The sequence below is a fragment of the Talpa europaea genome, assembly GCF_964194135.1.
Source record: "Talpa europaea genome assembly, chromosome: 10".
NCBI lineage: Eukaryota > Metazoa > Chordata > Mammalia > Eulipotyphla > Talpidae > Talpa > Talpa europaea.
Genome location: NC_140077.1, coordinates 30,006,289 through 30,025,539, shown reverse-complemented (window position 1 = coordinate 30,025,539; position 19,251 = coordinate 30,006,289). Strand labels below are relative to the sequence as shown.

The 19,251-nt window shown below is 42.6% G+C and overlaps 1 protein-coding gene across 1 annotated transcript in view; it reads left to right on the top strand.

Annotated features, from left to right (window-relative positions):
• Nucleotides 1–19,251, top strand: part of WDFY4 (WDFY family member 4) — a gene marked incomplete at both ends in the record, with an annotated part of 204,919 nt that overhangs the window by 61,375 nt on the left and 124,293 nt on the right. Inside the window, 8 exons of the mRNA XM_084245258.1 lie at nucleotides 4,408–4,560; nucleotides 6,681–6,754; nucleotides 9,251–9,412; nucleotides 9,984–10,075; nucleotides 11,836–11,935; nucleotides 14,235–14,440; nucleotides 15,167–15,336; nucleotides 17,734–17,859. Of these exons, the coding sequence (XP_084101384.1) occupies nucleotides 4,408–4,560; nucleotides 6,681–6,754; nucleotides 9,251–9,412; nucleotides 9,984–10,075; nucleotides 11,836–11,935; nucleotides 14,235–14,440; nucleotides 15,167–15,336; nucleotides 17,734–17,859 (1,083 nt within the window). The remainder of the gene's footprint in view (nucleotides 1–4,407; nucleotides 4,561–6,680; nucleotides 6,755–9,250; nucleotides 9,413–9,983; nucleotides 10,076–11,835; nucleotides 11,936–14,234; nucleotides 14,441–15,166; nucleotides 15,337–17,733; nucleotides 17,860–19,251) is intronic.

Sequence of the window (19,251 nt, the reverse complement as noted above, 5' to 3'; positions counted from 1 at the left end):
TATGAGTTCTCAATGAGTGTTTGTCACATCACCACAGTGTTTGAAAAGGTGATAATATGCTATAGAACTGCCAAGGTGGTCGATATCACATGTGGGTAGGGGAGTCAAAAGGGCTTCATTCAAAAGAAAAGCAGCCAAAGGATCATGGAAGCCTTGGTTGAGTGAGTTTTTCAGGAAGAGATGGTGGAGTGGCCCATGGAAAGAACCTATTTAGTCAACTCATATTGACTGAGCGCCTCCTAGAAGCCAGGCACTGTGCTTAGTTTTGTCCCTTCCTCCATGGAACTTACTGTCTAGTTCAGTCTGGTTGGACTGCTATGACAAAATATTATAGATTGAGGTGGTTTATAAACAGCAGTTCTGGAACCTGGGAAATCCAAGATCCAAGGGCTGGCAGAGTGGGTGTCTGGTGAGAGCTCCTATCTTGGTTCATAAACCGAAGACTTTTCATTGTGTCTTGAATAACAGAAGAGGCAAGGGAGCTCTCCGAGGTCTCTTTTATAAAGGCACTAATCCCATTCATGAGGGCTCCATCCTCATGACGTCTCCAAGGCCCCACCTCTTAATACCTAAGAGGAATAGGGAATTAGGTTTCAGTTTATGAATGCAAGGAGACAAAACATTCAGTCTATAGCACTGTCTAATGAGGTGGACAGAAAAATATTATCATGAGGCAAGGATTTCCAAATATCTTATTTGAGTAAAGAGTTAATCAGATGCAGAGGTTTATTGTACCTTTAGACATGAAGGCAGAAGAACAAAAAATTTAAAACTCTGTCTTTAAAAGCAAAGATTTCAAATATCCATGTCTTCAGGGAAAACCAGAAGGAGAGGCTGGGTGTGGGAGGGGATGTGAGAAATGGTGGGTTTGAATAAAGATACAAGATTATTATTATTTTTCTTTCCATAACAACTATTTATCAAGTAGAAGCTCCCTCTCACCTTATCACTTCTAGGTGATAAGAGTATCACTTTCTTGCCTTCTGTTTCTTCATAATTGGCATGCTCAGTTGGCATGATGTGTGCTTATTTGAACCATGTTTGTGGTCTTCTCTTTCTTAAAAATTTATTTTTACATAGAAGAACTTGGGCATAGGCCAGGGGTGTGGGAAGTGGGGGGTTAAAGGATTCGCTAAAGACAGAGTGGGTTTATCTTTTTTGAATGCTGAGCAACATGGATGGCGCTGGAAGGGATCATGCTCAGCGAAATAAGCCAAAAAGAAAAAGAAAAATACCGGATGGTCTCACTCATAGCAGGAATCTAGAAAACTTAAATAAGGGACCAGGAAAATGAATAACTATAAGAAAGTGAAAATCAAAATCAACAAAAAACTATGAACCAGAGACACTTTTAGGGGGGCGGGGGCGGGAGGGGAGGGATTGGGGTCAGAATGGGGGGGCTGCAATTGTATGGGGAATATAACAATAAAATTTATAAAAAAAAAAAAAAAAGAAAAATAGGGAAAAAGAAAAAAAAAAAGACAGAGTGGGGAACAGAACAGGTGGATTTACTGAAATACACTGTTAGGGGAAGCAGTAGGAGAGGCAAAAGAGGTCTGCTGCACCATATGTGGGGTAGCTCTCTGGCTAGGGATAAATCTCAGATTGAGTTGCTCAGGAATAGATTAAACAATTCTTTAGACTTTTACTTTGCATTCATTTGCATCTTTACTCGTTCAATGTGAAAGCGTAGTGAGAGAATACACTTTTCTATCTGTTATTTCTATCAAAAGTATTTACCATTCAAATCCTCTTCTCAGACTAGGTGACATCCAACCAAATTTTATAAGATGGATTTTCATAGCATGGTAAAGAAGGAGGACAGTACTCCAGACTAACAATACAAACACTGGAGGGGACTGGTATGAGTATCTCCACATGGTTGGGAAGAAATGACAGTTGTGACTAATGCATAGCAAGTCAGGATGGAGAGGGAGGGAAGGGCCATTACTTTGTTACTCCAAGAAGCATGGATTTCATCTCAAAGATTATGAGCAGTTATAAGAAGACTTGCAACAGTAAATGGAATGATTGAGGCTATAGAATGACTTTAGACACCAGTGTGGAATATGGGTTGGAGGGTGAGAGTTGAGCAGCAGGCTGAGTGATTATCCAACATAGTATGAAACTACATTCCTGACCCAGGGAAACCTGGGATCTTTGTAAGTAGTCTGGATGCACAGCGGAGCAAAGTAACCAGGGTTGTATGCCCAAAGAGTTTCAGACAGGAAGGAATGAAGACATTTGGGACCTGCTAAGTTTGAAATTTCTGTGAGACGTCAAGTGGATAGACGTCCCTGGAACTCAGAGAAGCAAGCAAAAGACTGATGGTGTAATTGTGAGAGTTGTTAACTTATGACTCATGATATTAAATCCAAAGAAATTGATGGAATACCTACAGAAAAGGAGTAAGGAGAAAAGAGAACTGAGGAGGAAGCAATGAGGAACTAACCAGATGGAGGTTGAAAATATTTTAAAAATCCAACAATGGAGATTGAAAAGAAAGACGGAAGAGAAACTAAAGATTTGTCAATAAACATGAAAGAAGAAAGTGTTTTGAAAAGGAGAGTATTTGTATGCTAAATGCTAGAAAATAATGAAACAAATTAAGGACAGAGATGCCTCTGTTGGATCTGGCACCTGGAAATCATTGGTGACCTTTCTAAGGCAGGTGGACATGTAGAGGCCATGGTTGCCTGAGGGGAGTTGAAGATGTGAAGATGTAGAACCAGAGAATGCCAGTAGAGCTTTATGGAAATTTGTTTATGAAGAGGAGTAGTAACATGAGTCTGGGCTAAAGGGTTTGGGAGTCAAGGGAGGGTTTATATTTGAGATGAGAACCACTACTGGACACCTGTCAGTGGAAAGAAGTCACAGAAGAGAGATAAATGGATGAAGCTTGGAGAGAACTATTCAAGGATCATTGTCCTTAAGAATGTGGAGGAGGGTGTAATCCAGAGGCCAGGAAGATGAAGACCCTGCTGTGATAGGAAGAAATGCAATGCAGGCATTGTCAGTCTGGTGGTGGGAGGTAACAGTGTTTATATCTGGTGGGTTTTATCTTCTTGGTAGAGCATGAAATCAGTGGTGGAGGGGAACAGAGTGTTGAGGAAGAGAAAAGAGACAAAATCATCATCTTTAAGATGATGAAAACAACCAACTGGAAGAACAGAATTGGACCACAAAATCAAAGTGAGTATCAATTTGACATTTGTAAAGTGAAACCATTTGTAAAGTGAAACTTGAGTGTACAATTTTTCTTAAGTAACTCTCCTACTCTGTCCTGATGGGACACAGTAAAGTGGCCAGATTTCAGATATGTGAAAGAAGCAACCAGAATAGTATGAAAAGATATTGAGTATTTGCTGATCACAAGATTTTAGTCTGTTTGCTACTAAGGATGTCATACTGGGTGGCTCATAAACAATAGGAATTTATGGAAATTGACAAGCTCAAGATTGGGGTGCCAGCATGGTCAAGTGGTGGTGAGGACCTCTCCCAGATTGCAGATGGTCAACTTCTCATTGTGTTCTTATTATTGTAGAGATCAGAAAAAGGAAACAAGCACTCTTGTGACTCTTATAAGGGCATTAATCCATTCATGAGGGCTCTACCCTCATGAACTCAACTAGCCCTAATTATATCCAAAAGGACCTACCTGCATACATCATCACATTGGGAAACAGGGGTTCAATATAGGTATTTGGGGAGGGCATAAACATTTAGTTCATGATAACAAGTAAGACTTACTAAAGGCACATTGAAAGAACTTATCTGAGAAGAAAAGGAGAAGGGAGGACTGTATCATATGTGGGCATATGGAATTGAGTTGTGGATGAGATGAGACGAGAATCCAGATGAGATGGTTGAGGACCCAGATGTCAATGGATGGCTCAGAAGCCTGACTTTGTGTGATTGGGGTCAATAAAAACACGAGGTTGGCTGGGGTCCTTCATCATCTCTGAGATGGGTGTGGGGGTTCAGGGATCCAAATGCCTCCATCCTGATGTGGGTTCCTTTGTGTTTCTAGCTTCCAAGGGCCTGGAACAATAGAATGATATATTTGATGGCTGTGGCCTCAAATGAGACTGAGTGTAACTGGACTCATGGGTAGGTGGTGGCCTCCTGGTGATATGGGATGATTATGAGTGTAGGATCCAAGACAGGAAAATGAGAATGAACACTCAGAAACATACCCAGTGCAAAAAAGTGGAGAATGATATGAAGCAGCCACAGAAGTTGGTATATGTTTTCCTCTGAGAAAAATGGGTGTGAAGAAGGTGGCAGGAGAAAACAGAGGGCTTTTAGGTAGGCTGACCAAAGGTGCTGGTAAGATCAAACAGGGGAAGGAGAAAGAGCACCAATGATGCATTCATGAGGAAACTGCTTTGTGTTTTAACCTTTCAGATAATGGCGTTTCTCCTGAGGAAGAAGACTTCACTCCTAAACCATCGGACTTTTCAGCTGATCCTTTCCATCGCTGGCACTGCAGAGTTGGGTTTTGGGTCACCTACTAGCATTAACTTCGGTGTCTTCCAGCATATCCTCTGCAATTTTGAGGTAAACTGGAAACTGATAATAACCCTAAAGGGGAGTGTGTTTGTGCATATGTGTGTGTGCGCGTGTGCTCTCACGTGTGCACATGGTGGTGAAGAGTCTAGAGTGTCACTTAAGGTCTGAGATCAGTTTCCTCAACACTCATTATGGTGGTGAGAGGGAAAAATCACAAAAACTTTGGAGCTCAGAGGCCCTGTTTATAATTAAATTCTACCACCAATCAGCTGTGTACCCTTGGACAATCCTCTTGACATCTCTAAGTTCTTATCTTCTTACATGTAAGATGAAGACCTTCCTTCACAGGCTGGGGTAGCAGTCAAACCAAGTAGTATCTAGGAAAGGATTTAAAATTTATAATATGCCATCACACAGGAGGGTTTAAAAAATGATTCCTTTGAACAGTGTTTTGCTGATAAATACATCTTTAGAGGGATGACTAAGAGATACTAAAGGATACTTCTAAGACTAAGTGAGGAATACTGCCCAGAAATTCTCTGGGTGAATCAATCCATTCACAAAGCAAAATTTTCTTCATGCCCCTGTGGTTTGGGCACTGCAGTGTCTTGGAGACACAGTGATAATCAGGACCCAGACCCTTCATACAACCTGGATTTACTTTAGCTAATGAATGCTGAAGTCCATAGAACTATTTTAAAAACTGTTTTAAAATTAAAAAAAAATACATGTTTATCATAGAATATTTTAAATTACAGAAAAGTCAGGAAGAGGGACTTCTGTTTCTGAGATCTAGATAACTGTTATAAACTTTGAATGTACTCTTCCCTTTACTGTAGGAGAATCAACTATTGATGGGACAAATCCTTAAAGGAGAAGGAAGGTCTGGAGACAAGAGAGTGGGTTAAAGGAAGAGGGGTGGTATCCTTGATAATTGATATGAAGCAGGGAGGGACAGGGAGGGACAATTAAAGAGGGACAGGCAGTTGTGAAACAAGGAGGGACTAAAAGTTGAGAAATAGGAAGGGACAAGAAGTTGAGATGCAAAGGGGAATAGAAGGTTGAGAAGCAGCAAGTGCCTAGAAGTTGAGAAGTAAGGAGAGACAGAAAGTTGAGAAGCAGGGGAGAAATAGTAAGTTGTGGGCATTCAAGTTTTAGGTTTTTTGGTTCCTTGAAGAAGTATTAGGTAGCTCATTTTGAGAGTGAGGTGTTCTCAGGAATAGGGAAAGGGCAGAATTTGATACATTTTCCTTTTGATATTCAAACACATCTACTCCAGATACCTCAACAAGTCCTTATTACAGGGGTTATGTGATACAAAATAATAATTAACATAGTCAATTATCCATATTTCCTAGATTTCAGACATTTGGTATTACTAAAGTCATTTCTAAAAGTTAGCTAGCCTCCACTGTGAGTTAAAGACTGGCCGTAAATCCTACAAGCAAACAGTCATTAAAAGAAATCAGTAACAGCTGTATTTATATCAGATAAAAGATATTTCCAATTTAAAAAGGTAATGAGATAAAGACATGATTAAGGGCCTACTTAAATAAGAGGAAATAATGTTCATAAATATGTTTTCAGTGAATGATGGAGCACCAAGATACATAAGACAATTACTAACAGAACTAAAGAGAGTAACAACAACACAATAATACTAGGGTGTTTTAATACTCCACTTACAGCTATGAACAGATCAACAGGAAAGACAATAAATAAGGAAGCAACAACCTTAAATGAGCAACTAAACCTGTTAGGACTTAGCAGATATCTATAGAACACTCCACCCAAAAACCACTGCCTAAAATAGGAACATGGGCATTTGCCTGGAAGGATTCATGAGGATGCATTTGGTGTGTGGCCACAACGGTGGGACCCAGGGTGGGGCAGACATAAGAGATGGTTAATGAAGTTGTTCTTGGTTATAATCCAGATCCACAGAGAAACCTCCAGGCAGCAGCAGAGTTGAAGAAGAGATTACAGTGCTTTTCTTTTGGGGAGACTCTCTACATTCTATCAGGATAGCTGATCTGATTCTAGAGCTCACAGATTATGGAGTGATTCCAAGCCAAAGGAGATCACATCCCATTCCCTATGTGCTCACACTGCTTGGAAACCTTTCTTTGCACAAATCTTGGCTTCACTATGTGTTTGTTCTCTCCCAGCTCTGGATGAATACTGCAGACAACCTGGAGCTCTCTCTCTTTTCCCATCTCACGGAAATCCTTCGATCACCAAGGTAGGCTGAGCTTTGGCTGCCTGGGGGTAGGAACTAAAGACTTCATGCCAAGAATAGGAGCTGATTGGGAAGGAGGGAAGGATGGCCAGTAGTTCAGTCACCATAACCTGCTTCTGCTCTCAGAGCACTGGTGCCTGGTGGCAGCACATCTGTCTTAGACTATTCAGGTTACTATAGCAAAAATACCATAGATTGAGTAACTTATAAATAGCAGGAATTTATATCACAAGACTCTGGAGACTGGAAGTCTTAAGATCAAGATTCTGGCAGATTTGGGTTCTTGATGAGAACATGCTTCCCAGTTTATAGAAGGCTGTTTTCTCATTATACCTCCATGTGATGGAAGGGGCAAGAGAGCTCACTGAGATCACCTTTATAAGGACACAAATTCCATTCATTTGGGATCCACCCTCATGACCTCAGACTCTCCTAAAGGTCCCACCTTCAGGTGCCATCACATTGAAGGTTAAATTTTAACACATGAATTTGAAGGAGGGGGGCACAAACATTCATTCTACAGCAATGTCTTTCTCAGAAGCTCCCTTAGTGTGGCCCATAGGTCTCCCTACCCACTATTTCTTTGACCTTTCCAAGATGCTTTCTGAATTAGTCAGGGCTCTTTTAGTTGCAAGTGGAAGCAAGGCAACCCAAACAACTTTTTTTTAAAAAAAAGATTTATTTATTTATGCATACAAGTATGGGGGTACAGGCCAGAGGTGTGTGGGGTGAGAGGATTCACCAGAGACAGAGTGGGGAACAGAACAGGCAGACTGACTGAAATACACTGCTGAGGGGAGCAGCGGGCAAGACAGGAGAGGTCTGCTGTTCCATGTGGGTAGCTCCCTGGCCAGGGATCAAACTCATGCTGCAGCTACTGCAGTCAGCTTCATAGGTTGCATCTCAACCCCTTGCACCACCAGGGAGGCCCCCCAAACCAACTTAAGGACAGAAGAGTAGGGAAAAAAAGAGAGGAGGAGGAGAAAAAGGAAAGGGAAAAAAGAGGTAGTTTTTTTGGTTTTCACAATTGAATGGGGCAGATCTTCGCACATGACTGGGTGGTGCGCACATCATTTATCAGAGATTTGTCACCCTTGTCTCTGCTTTCTTCTTTCCTCCTAGCCAGTTTCATTTTGGCAAATTTTCTGTGGCAGCAAGGTAGCTGCTGTTGGGGAGCTTCTCAGAGCATATCTTCCACTCAGCTCAGTTTGGAGAGAAAGAGGTCTTTCTTCACCCTCGCAATAGGGTGGTGTCTCACTGACACTATTTTGGTTCACCTGGGCAGGCCCCTTGGAATAGCTGGTGGGGAGTTAGAAAGGAGGTCACTCCCCAAGAAAACTGGCTATGATCAGAATAAGGGAGAAGGGAGGCAGGGAAGTCAACAGATCAACCTACCTCCTTCGGGGAGCAGCAGGCGAGACAGGAGAGGTCTGCTGTGCCGTGTTGGTAGCTCTCTGCCCAGGGATCGAACTCATGCTGCAGTGGCTGTGGATTGCCTTATAGGCATCTTAACCCCTTGTGCCACCAGGGAGGCCCCAGGATTTGGGATCTGTTTTAATCATCATTTACTTAGTCACTCACGATTGAATATTTATTATAAACCCACTTCACTTCACACTTCTTAGCGCTGGATGTTCACAAAGAACAGGACACAGCTCTGTAGAGAAAGAACACAGAACAAGAGGTGGTCAGTGCTATGATAAGAAAGAGACAGCCAAGCTCACAGCAGATGGATATACATCTTCCCTGTAGGTTCAGTGAACATAAGTCACACACAGATCTGGGATGTGTCTCCTTTTCTGTGTATCTGGCTTTGGAGTTGGGCTGACTTGAATTCATACTGGAACTATACACCCAAATTCACCTTCCTCCACCTTTTTTTTATTCTTTCTCATCTTCCACTCTCTTTCTGTACCTATTGTTTTCAAAAGATGAACTTTTACACTGGGAGCTGTTTTCTTTGGGGGGTAGAATTTACTGGAAATTGGATTTGTGATTATCCTAAGGAGGGGGATGTAGATGCTTGAATTCTGTCTTTTTCCCCTTTGACTCTCAGCGGTGTGTTCATCCACTTTGTGGTTTGGGGCGGGCAGGAAGAACACACATCCAGACAGGCTCTCGAAGAGCCCAGCTCCTGGCTGGTGGGAAGTGCTCCGCGGTCACACACCAGTCTGCTGTCTTTGTTCTGAGTTTTCTGAGACCAGCATTAGTTTTCCCCTAGGCTTGGAATTTAAAAGTCAATAATTGGGGCTTGTCTTTGAAGGCAGTTTCCGGGGCTTGGGGGCTGGAAGGCATGGGAGGCTCATCCCCCAGTGACTCTGGCACTTGGCAGACACATATTCGATGGGTGTCTGACAGCATTTTGACGAGTTGCCAAGCCAACATTGGAGTTCAAGGGTCATGAAGCAAGCCCAGCCTGGGAAAACTTTTTAGCAGAAACATAACAAATTTGGTTCATTCCAGTAAAAGCTTTTACTATTTCTTTCCTGGGCTCACCAGGGAAGGACCCCGGAATGCTAAAGTTGCTCATCAGGCATGGCTTATACCCAAGCTCGTCTTCCTCTTCAATGAACCGGGCCTCACCCCCTCCAAGATTCTCACCATCATTGCCATCCTAGGCTGTCAGCTGAGGGGCCACTTCAGCAGCCGGGACTTTCTCAGGTACAACATCAGACTTCTGGGGAAGGGCAAGACCTTAGGATGTTTTCTGAGGGAATATAGAGCCCCAATCTCTCCTGCTTGCACTCAACACACCATCCCACCCTTCAATATAATGGAAGGTTTATTTCTCGGAAACTGTTGGGGTCAAGTGTGGAGAAAAGGGGTGGGTTTGCAAGATGCCCCAGCAGGGATATGTTCACCCCTCCCTGGTACTCAGACATGCTGACAGGGTCAAGAATTTAAGAATTTTGGTGAGCACAGCCATCCTTACCAGTTGATAACCTGACATGTCTGCTTTTTTCAGAATTCCCAAAGGACAGTCCTAGCTGGCACTTTTAGCCTTTTCCCTCCTCATCACTATCTGCTGTACTGATCTGGCAGAGTCAACTGCTTGATGAATCCTGATTTTAGAAGTCTCTTGTAATACTGCATTGATCACAAAATAATGTGATTCCACTCAAACCCTCCTTGAAATTGCATTTGGGTGCATCTGTGCAGAAAGCCTTCAGGTGTGCTCAGCAGAAACAGGTTGAGCTCACAACTGAATGCATTCTTTTCTCTCTGCATTAAGAATCGGGCTGTTTGTTGTGTACACTCTCAAGCCTTCATCGGTGAACGAGAAGCAGATCTGTGTGGATGAAGTCCCAGAGCCTCCCATGCATGGTAAGAAGATCTTTCCAAAATGCCAGTCTGAAGGCAGCAAGATGACCCTCCTGTGCTCCAGAGAGGCACATGTTGTGGGACCATTTTGAGAGGGAAGGGCTGCCATGAGGGAAGTGGAGGTCACCCACAGCTGTCCCCAAGGAGTGGCTTGTGAGGTCATCATTTTCTGATCTAGGTCACACATCAAATCTGAGTGTATTAACCTAGAAAGGCTTCGGAGGGCTCCAGAAAAAAACCTCAGTTTCTGTAGAGCAGCAGGTGGGATCCTTCATGCTCCAGCCACTGCTGACCTTTCTTGTTGAAGCCTCCCCAACCTTGATGAGGGAGCTTCCCCTTATCAAGTCCCCATTTCAGCACTGCAGCACTTGCACATCCTAATGCATGGTGCTGTGCCCTCCATCCATGCTTGCACGTGAGGTCTGTTCCCACCGCAGGAATCCATTCCTAGCCCTACCCCATCTGCTACCCACCCCGCTGGACTAGCCATTCCCAGTCCCACCAAGACAGGTTTGTCCCCTCCTCTGTGCTTGCCCCTTGGCTTGTGCTTGTGCCTCTATAAAGTTCCTTCAGTTTACTCTAACGCACAGGTTTGTGATTTGTTTCGTTGAGTCTATTTCTCCAACCAGTTGCAGAACAGCAGCTACATCATCTTTTGCATTCCCTCTGCTAGGGAAGATGTGAAGGGAAAAATTATGATTGTCCTGGTCCCTCCAGATCTGTACTGTCCAAGATGGAGCCTCTGGCCACATGTGACTATTTAAACTTCCATTTAACTCAGATTAAATGCATTTAAGAATTCAATACATCTGTCACACTAGGGGGCAGCGGTTACTGCATTGGACAGGGAAGTGCTCAGATATTCTTATGATCACAAAAGATTCTCTTGGATAGTGTGACTCAATCTAGATAACCTCTTTTTTATCTTTGCTTCAAGCCCAAAAGGTAGGAATTGCAGTTCCCATTTTTCAGATGAGAGAATTGAGGCTCAGAACAGTTAGGACTTATTAAGAGATGGGACCAGGATCCAAATAGAGGGAAATATGACTCCACTTCTCCAAGTAGCCTTGTCAGTCCTATTTCTGAAGCATGGTATGTGTGAATTGGTTGTAAATAACTGGCCAAACAAGGGGGCTGAATGAGTGGATAATGGGCCAGAGTGAACTTCTTATATGGACTCCATTCTGAAACTTGTAGCTGAAAAAACATCTCCGTTAAGACAGTATGAATGTGTCCTTCAAGGCTATAATAATGCTCCAGAAATAAAGTTTCTTCTTCCAAAAGATTTATGTACCTCTTGCTATAATTCAAACTATTTCCAAGGTCAATATGGATATGCTGAAGGCATAGAAGCAAATTGAGAGCAGGAACAAAATCAAAGACCAGAGTATTCACTGCTCTGTTCCCTATTGCCTCAAATAACCACCAGTATGTTGTGGTTGCTCAAGAAATGTTGCAACCAATGATAATTGTAAAAAACCTCTTCTACTGGAAGACGAACTTGATTTTAGCATTTTTAGGATTTTTGGGGGGTGGGAAATATGGGGAACATTGAAAACATCTTTGGTTAAAGGGAACTATAGGAAGACTTCCGGAAATTTTTTTCAAGTACCTAATTAGAATTGAATGCCAAAATTTTGAGTTCCAACCATGCCCTATTTTCTGGGTGAACAAAACATTTGGTGAATACAATTGCATACTGCAGCAAATATTATGTCTCTTTACATCCGTTTTCCCTCAAATCTGAATTTTCTTTTTTGTAGCTCGAAGCCAAACATCTGGAAAGACAATCTGGCTCAGAAACCAGTTGCTAGAGATGATGCTTAGTGTAATATCTTCCTCCCAACTTCATTTGTACTCTGAGTAAGTAGCTCCAGGAAGAGCGATTTGGCATGAGGTTGCCTCATACAGGGTGCAGTATTAAAACCTTTTCTTAATGAAAAGTTTAGCATCTCCGAGTCAGTTTTCTACAGTGTATTTCCTGTATTACTCAGAAAGAAAATTATATTTTCTGCACTCAATAAAGCAGACCTTGCCCTAAGATATTCTGATGCAAATGTTAAATGGGCACGAATAACTCAAAACAGATTTGGTATAATTACAATAAACTCTTTTTGTCACTATTGCTATAGTATAATTGTTATTGTTTTGGCAGTTGTGACAATTACTGATTTCAATGTCCTGCGCTTGGCAGATAATAGAATGGATAAATGGTTAGCCTAAATAATATCTATCAAGGAAAGGGCTTGCCAAATTCTTCTGCTATTTGCTGTTATTTAGTTATTTTTTCAAGTTGAAAAGAAAGTCTTTGTCTTCAATTATCTTTCAAAACAATGTGTAAAACTCTCTGCTGCTAACTGCCCACTTTACCTCTTGGAGGTAACCTTGGAGTTATTCATTCATAGCTATTTGTTGAGTACCTACTGCATGCCAGACACTTGCTTTCTCTGAGGACATAGTGCTGAATCAGTTCAGATTGTTGCTCTTGCTGAGTTGACATTTTAGTGTGTATGTGTGTTTGGGGGAGTAAGGAGGTTGGAGAATTACCTCTCAGTAAAAGAGCCTTGCAAATAGTGTTTAAAAATTTACCAGTCATTTCTCCATTCTATTGTCTTTGTGTCCCTAGAATCAAACCATGGTAGAACTGGAAGATGCCTCAGAGATGAGCTAGTCACACTCCTTCCTCCTCCATCTTGTTGAAAGAGAATGGAGTGTAGTGCTTAAGCACCTGGGCTCTGAGGTCTAGATCTCCTGTTTCTTATCCCATTTTTGTTCCCAGGAACATTTGCAAGGCTATATAAACTCTCGATGACTCTATTGTACTCAGCTATAAGAGGACAAAAATAAAGCCTGCCATAGATGAAAAGTAATATGGCATTTTATTAATAGGATCAGGGATAGCCCTGGGTATGGTATGGTACCTGGAATATTATAAATAATCCATAAGCTAACTATGTCATCATCACCATACCTCCACCACCAACATCATAATTGTCAAGCAAAATGACAAGAGGATATCACAATCTCTGTCAAAAATCTTCCAGTTAGTAAACATCAAGGGTGGAGCTCAAAGAAAGGATAGTCTCTTGACTCTTAACCCAGTGCCTACTCTCACTGCTATGAAATGGATGAATTTTTCTAATAACAGTTGAAATGTAAGTTTGCCAAAACCTTTCAAGTAACATATACACCATGGAATATTACTCAGCATTCAAAAAAGATAAACACATGCAATTTGCAGCAACATGGATGGCGCTGGAAGGGATCATGCTCAGCGAAATAAGCCAGAAAGAAAAAGAAAAATGCTGGATGGTCTCACTCATAGCAGGAATCTAGAAAACTTAAATAAGGGACCAGGAAAAAGAATAACTATAAGAAAGAAAATATCAAAATCAACAAACAACTATGAACCAGAGACACTCTATGGGGGGTGGGGGGCAGGGAAAGGAGGGATTGGGGTCAAAATAAAGGGGTTGTAATTGTATGGGGCATATAAAAATAAAATTTAAATATAAATAAATAAATAAGTAATAAACCATGGGCCAAGAGACATAAAAAGGTACAGTTCCTACAATATTCCAACTCTACTAATATTCATACTTACACAGCACCTGACTAGCTAGTCATCTAATCACATTAATACAGTCATATAAACAAATAATGGTTGTTTACCTCCCTTTGTAAATACACTGCTGAAAACAAATCTAAACAGAATAGTCCACTCTTTATGCCTCTATCAGTTTAGGAAAAAAATGCATAATTAACTGTCACTTTCAAAAGTGAATTTTAAAGTGATAAATCTGGAGAGCACAGACTTGGGTTCTAGAAGGCAGGAAGGTTGGCAGCTGATTCTCAGGGGCAATGGCTCAGCAAAGGGTCCAGCCTCCTGGGTGCCAGGGAAGGGCTCATCTGTGCTAGGCAGTGTTCTCAGTGCCAGCTACCAAACTAGTTTTGGCCAACTTACATTTCAGCTGTTAATAGAAAAAGTCTTCCATCTCATAGCAATCCTGCCAACATATCATTCCTTAAGGATGCAAAATGTGCTTCACTAAATGACATCTAGATGTTAACCTTCGCTGACCTTTTCGAGGTGGCTGAGAGGCTTTGCTCAAGGACTGATAGACAATTTATTGCCTTTACTGACCAGCCTCCCCTCTCCTAGGTCAAAGGAAGAGATATTCCTGGACCTGGGGCCAGATTGGTTCCTGCTTCTCGTGCAGGGCCACCTGCACCCCAGCACCACTGTACTGGGGTTGAAGCTGCTGCTGTACTTTTTGTCTAGCCCCTCCCTGCGAGTGCGATTTAAAGATGGGCTGTCTACGGGATCTTGGGTGGAACGCAGCTCTGAGGGTGTGGACGTTGTAATGGGTGAGTGTGTGTCCATCTCCAGGGCACAGAGTCTGTGAGTGAGCCTCTGCCAGGCTGTCCCCATTCAGGACCATCACGCGTCCCTGAGCTCTGAGCTCTGATCAGTCTCAGCCCCTCTGATTTTTTTTCAGGGCCCCGGGCAGATACTGCTTTTCAGACAGAGGGCCATCTTCCCTTTGCTCAGAGCCTTCTGAACATTTTCCCTCTTCCTGTGATAGTTCCCCAATCTACAACACTAGCACCCCTCTTTTGGCTGCTGTGGATTCTTTCTTCTCATTTTAAATATCGCTTTCTGCAAGAGAGGAGCAGTTATATGCTTCTCTGTTATATTCTATGCCCCTACTATATTTCTTTATAGTGTGTAACACTTACTGTCTGTTCCTCTTATTGCTTTGTCAGTACTTCATGATTGCCCTGGGTTCTGTATATTTTGTTGAAATATAAAATACAATGTATTAATACAAATTTGCCTTGCTGCCTTTAATGAGGTAGGCACTGAATCAATATCTGATTTTGAATGAATGAATAAATGAATGACTGAATGAGCACATCAGGAATAGCAAAAGGAACTCTTGTGCTCATGTATGTATGAGATGTATTTCTTGGGCATGCCTGTAGGTAGGGTGGGTGGCAGAGAATTTCCTCATGTAGTCACTCCCCTTCTTGAGTAGTAACAATAGCATTTGTTCTCAATCAGATTTTGTGCCCTCTCTACCTGGTCAATAGATAACCTGAAGAGCCAGCCTCCCACGCCTGACCAGAGCCCCTGCCAGCTTCCTGGGTTCCGTGTCTTGAAAGACTTTCTGGCCTACCATGTTCATATTCCAGAAGTTTACCTCATTGTGTCCACCTTCTTGCTGCAGACACCATTCACAGAGCTGGTGGATGGACCCAAAGTAGGTTCTTGGGCGCTTTTGGGAGGGAATGATACACTTGGTCTCTTGACTCCATCTGACCAACGCAGTTCCCTAAGCTTTACCTCCCTCTACTTCTGTGCATGGCACCTATAAGCTCCATGCAGTAGGACCACCTCCTCTCCCTTCTACCAACTCCATTGTCATGACTCATTTCCTTCGCTATCAATCCACACCTTTTGGCTAGTTCTTCAAAGACCCTTGCATTAGTGCCTGGGACTTCTTTGGCCTCTGGTTCCCATCATCGCTTCCAGTGGGTCTCTATTTTTATCAGTCCCACTTTTAACTCTTTCTCCCAAGGATAGCTAGAGAAATCACATGATGATGGGGTAGGGAGGAGAATTGCCACAGACTTAGTAATGCCCCACTATTCCACTACATTCTAAAATAAACCATATAGGCCCTTGAGTCTTCTGCCCCATGGCCATCCTTTGTTCAACTCACTTACCTTACTAGAGGGGTAGAGGCTGGCTACTTGGGAGGGGCATTGTCTTAGTACCCACCCTCCACTACCTATTCTGACTATGATCTTCTTCATCTTCTGCCATTGTTGTTGGCAAAGGGCAGGTTTCCATGCTGGCCTGCAACCCCTCCACTCCTCTCCTGAGTGACCTCACCCCATTTGGTCCCTTTTTTCTGCTGTATTTTCAGTCTCTCCCTTTCAACTGCCTCTTTGCTCATATACCTTTAGTATCATAAACTATACCCCACCTGACACCAGAAACCACCCTCTTGACTCATATTCTTGGAATACTGGTGTCCTGTTTATCACTCTCTTATTCTTCCTTCTCCAATAAAAATTCTACACTCGGGCCTCCCCGGTGGCGCAGCGGTTGAGCGCTGGGTTGCGAAGCTGCCCACGGCCTCTGCGGCGCTGGTTCGATCCCCGGCTGCTCCCCGGCCACCGGAGGAGGGTCCCACATGGCACGCAGACCTCTCCTGCCACACCCACTGCTCCCCTCAGCAGTGTATTTCACTCCTTCTGCCTGCTCTGCTCCCCGCTCTGGCTCTGGTGAATTTTCTCACCCTCCCGTGCTTCTGACTGTACCCAGTGCTTGTATAAATAAATAAAATAAATAAAAATAAATAAATAAATAAATCTTAAAAAAAAAAGTCTACACTCAGTGCATATACCTTCTCACCGTCTATCACTCATGGGCTCACTCATTTGCAAGTCTTCATTGGGATTAAGCTTCAGACTCCACAGCTGTCATCAAGCCCCTTCACAATTGGGTACCTGACTTGTCTCTCCAACCAGCTTCCTCACTCTCCTGCCTTTGTTCTGTGACCCTCCTTAGTCACTTACCCAATAAGACCAGCTGGTTTGTGCTCTTGAGTCCTGTGCCTTGAGCGAAATTTCTCCCACTGTCACCTGACTGGTAAAGCGTCCTCCCTCAATATTCAGATGCCACCTTCTGCTTAGAGTTCCCTAGAAGACCCCTGGTCCTCTGTGCCTCAACATATTTTTACCTCATATGGCACCATCACGTGAACACATCGGCCTCTGTCCTTAGATACTGAGCACTTCAAGACCAGGCTTTCCCTTTCACTCACCTTTCTAGGCACTTTTTTAGTGAACTCAGTAATTATTTCTTGGTCACAATTAAGTTGAGTTAAACTGCATTGAATTGAGATGTGGAGGGGTGTGGCTTTGCAAATAGAGGCTAAAATATTCATGTCTCTTGCACTCCTTATATTTGATGATCTCAATCTTGATAAATGCTAAAAGTTTCATAGCTTTCACTTCAAAATAAAGTTCTTGATATGCTGTACTAACTTCATTGAAACCCTGTATTTTTGTGTCTCCCGGAATGTATGACAGGAAGCAAACATCTGCTGAGAGTCAGGACCCAGGGTTGATGTTTTACATATTTTATTTCACTTGATATTTATAGCAATCCCACGGGATAGGTAATGTAACTTTCATCTCACACAGAAAGAAACAGAACTGCCAAGAGGCTGAGCAGCTTGTGTAAACCCAGATTTTTAAGAAAGTAAAGCCAGATCACCCTGTTCATCAATCCCATGCTCTCTCCACTACATTCTGTACTTTTCTCCAAAAACTTTGCATAGGTCTTTTACAATCTCATTTATATAAAATTCTCATTAAAGTTGATTGGTACATTGAGTATTTGTGATGAGAGACCAAAAGGTTGAATTTCAATACAAGTTGCTAATGGGTCTTCAGCCCCTTCTGGGGGTGTATATTTCCCTCTGGCCAGCAAGAGCTGAAATTCTCCATGTGGACCATTCATGTTGGGAGTTACTGTGATGACTTGCCTTTTCCATTAGGGTGCCCTGGGCCATGTCCTGACTGGAAAGCCCATCCCTTGCGTGGATGACCACAGGTGTCTTTTCAGCTCCTGCCTGTTCTTTCAGGATAGCCTGGATGCCATGTTTCAGTGGCTCTTGCAGAAGCACCACAGGGAGGAAGTCCTCCGAATTGGGCTGTGCACTGAAGGTGCCTTACTGCTCCTGGAATTGCTGAAAGCTGCCATGAGCCAGGTGAGACCCATTCCCCACACACCATGATAAGGTTTGGAAGGGAAGACCTATTTGGAAGACTCCCCTTAGTTTTCCCCTGCAGCTTCCTGGTAATAATGCCTGTAATTAGCCAGTGTTATTCAGAATGCGTGAGAGCTGAGGTAAGGTGTGTCCCTAGTGCTGACTTAGGTGCCAACGGGAAATCCAGCCTAAATATCCCCATGAAGTTTAGTCACTCTTGCCAGAAGACATCTGTCTTCCATTGTTTATACATTTTACTTCACTAGGGGATTCAGTGCTTCAGGCAAAGGGAACATTTCTGAGCAACTGCTTTAGGTCAGGAGCATCGTGACTCCATGAAGGGAGTAAAGGAGTCTTTCCCCTCTAGGAGCTCACCTCTGCCAGACAGGTAGTGAGCAGTGAGGTAGAGACTTGTCTTAGAGAAGACAGATGTCCACCAACTTCACACAAGATGTGGAGAGGCTTCAAGGACAGCCTGTGATTCAGGCCTTCAAGTTCCACTAGGGGTAGGTGAGAAGGTTATGTAGACACGGAGCCAAGTGGGAAGGAATGAGGGCCTGGTGGCCTGTGAAGAGGAGTCATTATGAGTCAGATCCAGGGGAACTCGCATGAAAGGATAAAAAATTTTGTATTCCCAAGGGCAATTGGAAGCTTTATGTGCATATGGGAAACATTGTTTAAATGATCCATGATTGCTTTTAACATTTAAATTAAAAAGTAGAAATCATCTGAGAATAAGCCCATCCATTGTGTCCTTTAGTGGACTAACCCTCCAGACTTCTAAGATCATACCATAACCTTGTGGAAAATTAGACACCATACATTCTTTTTGCCTTTTTTCTCAGCATGTTTGGGACACAGGTTAATCTCATTAAATTACATAGGAATCATCTAGAATATATTTGTAGGTGGAAAGTTATGTTGTTTCTTAGTGTTTATTATTATTACAAGTCCGCAATGAACTTTCTTGAGCAGACATGTTTGCTCTCTAGTGTGATGTCCTCCTCAGTGTAATTTCTGGGATGTGGGGTAGTGGTTTGCAGCGTATGGCATGCATTTTCTTTTGAGTGCCCTTCTCAGGTAGATTGCATCAGACATCTGGTCAGTTCTTATAGCATCAACAAGATGGCCGAACTGATGATAAGTTCATAGTTGAGTTCTTTTTGAAAATTAGCCAAAAGTTCATATTTTCTGTCTGAGGCCCAAAATTACTATTATTGAGGTTGATAACAATTTTTCAGATGCTTATGAGCTATAACTACTTATTTTACTGTGAGTTGCCTGTTTGTATCTTTTGCCATTTTTTCTGAATGTGATTATGCTGGAAAAAAATACAGATATCTTTTTTTTTCTTTTTAAAATAGGAATGTGTTTTAATTTTTGTTGAATACT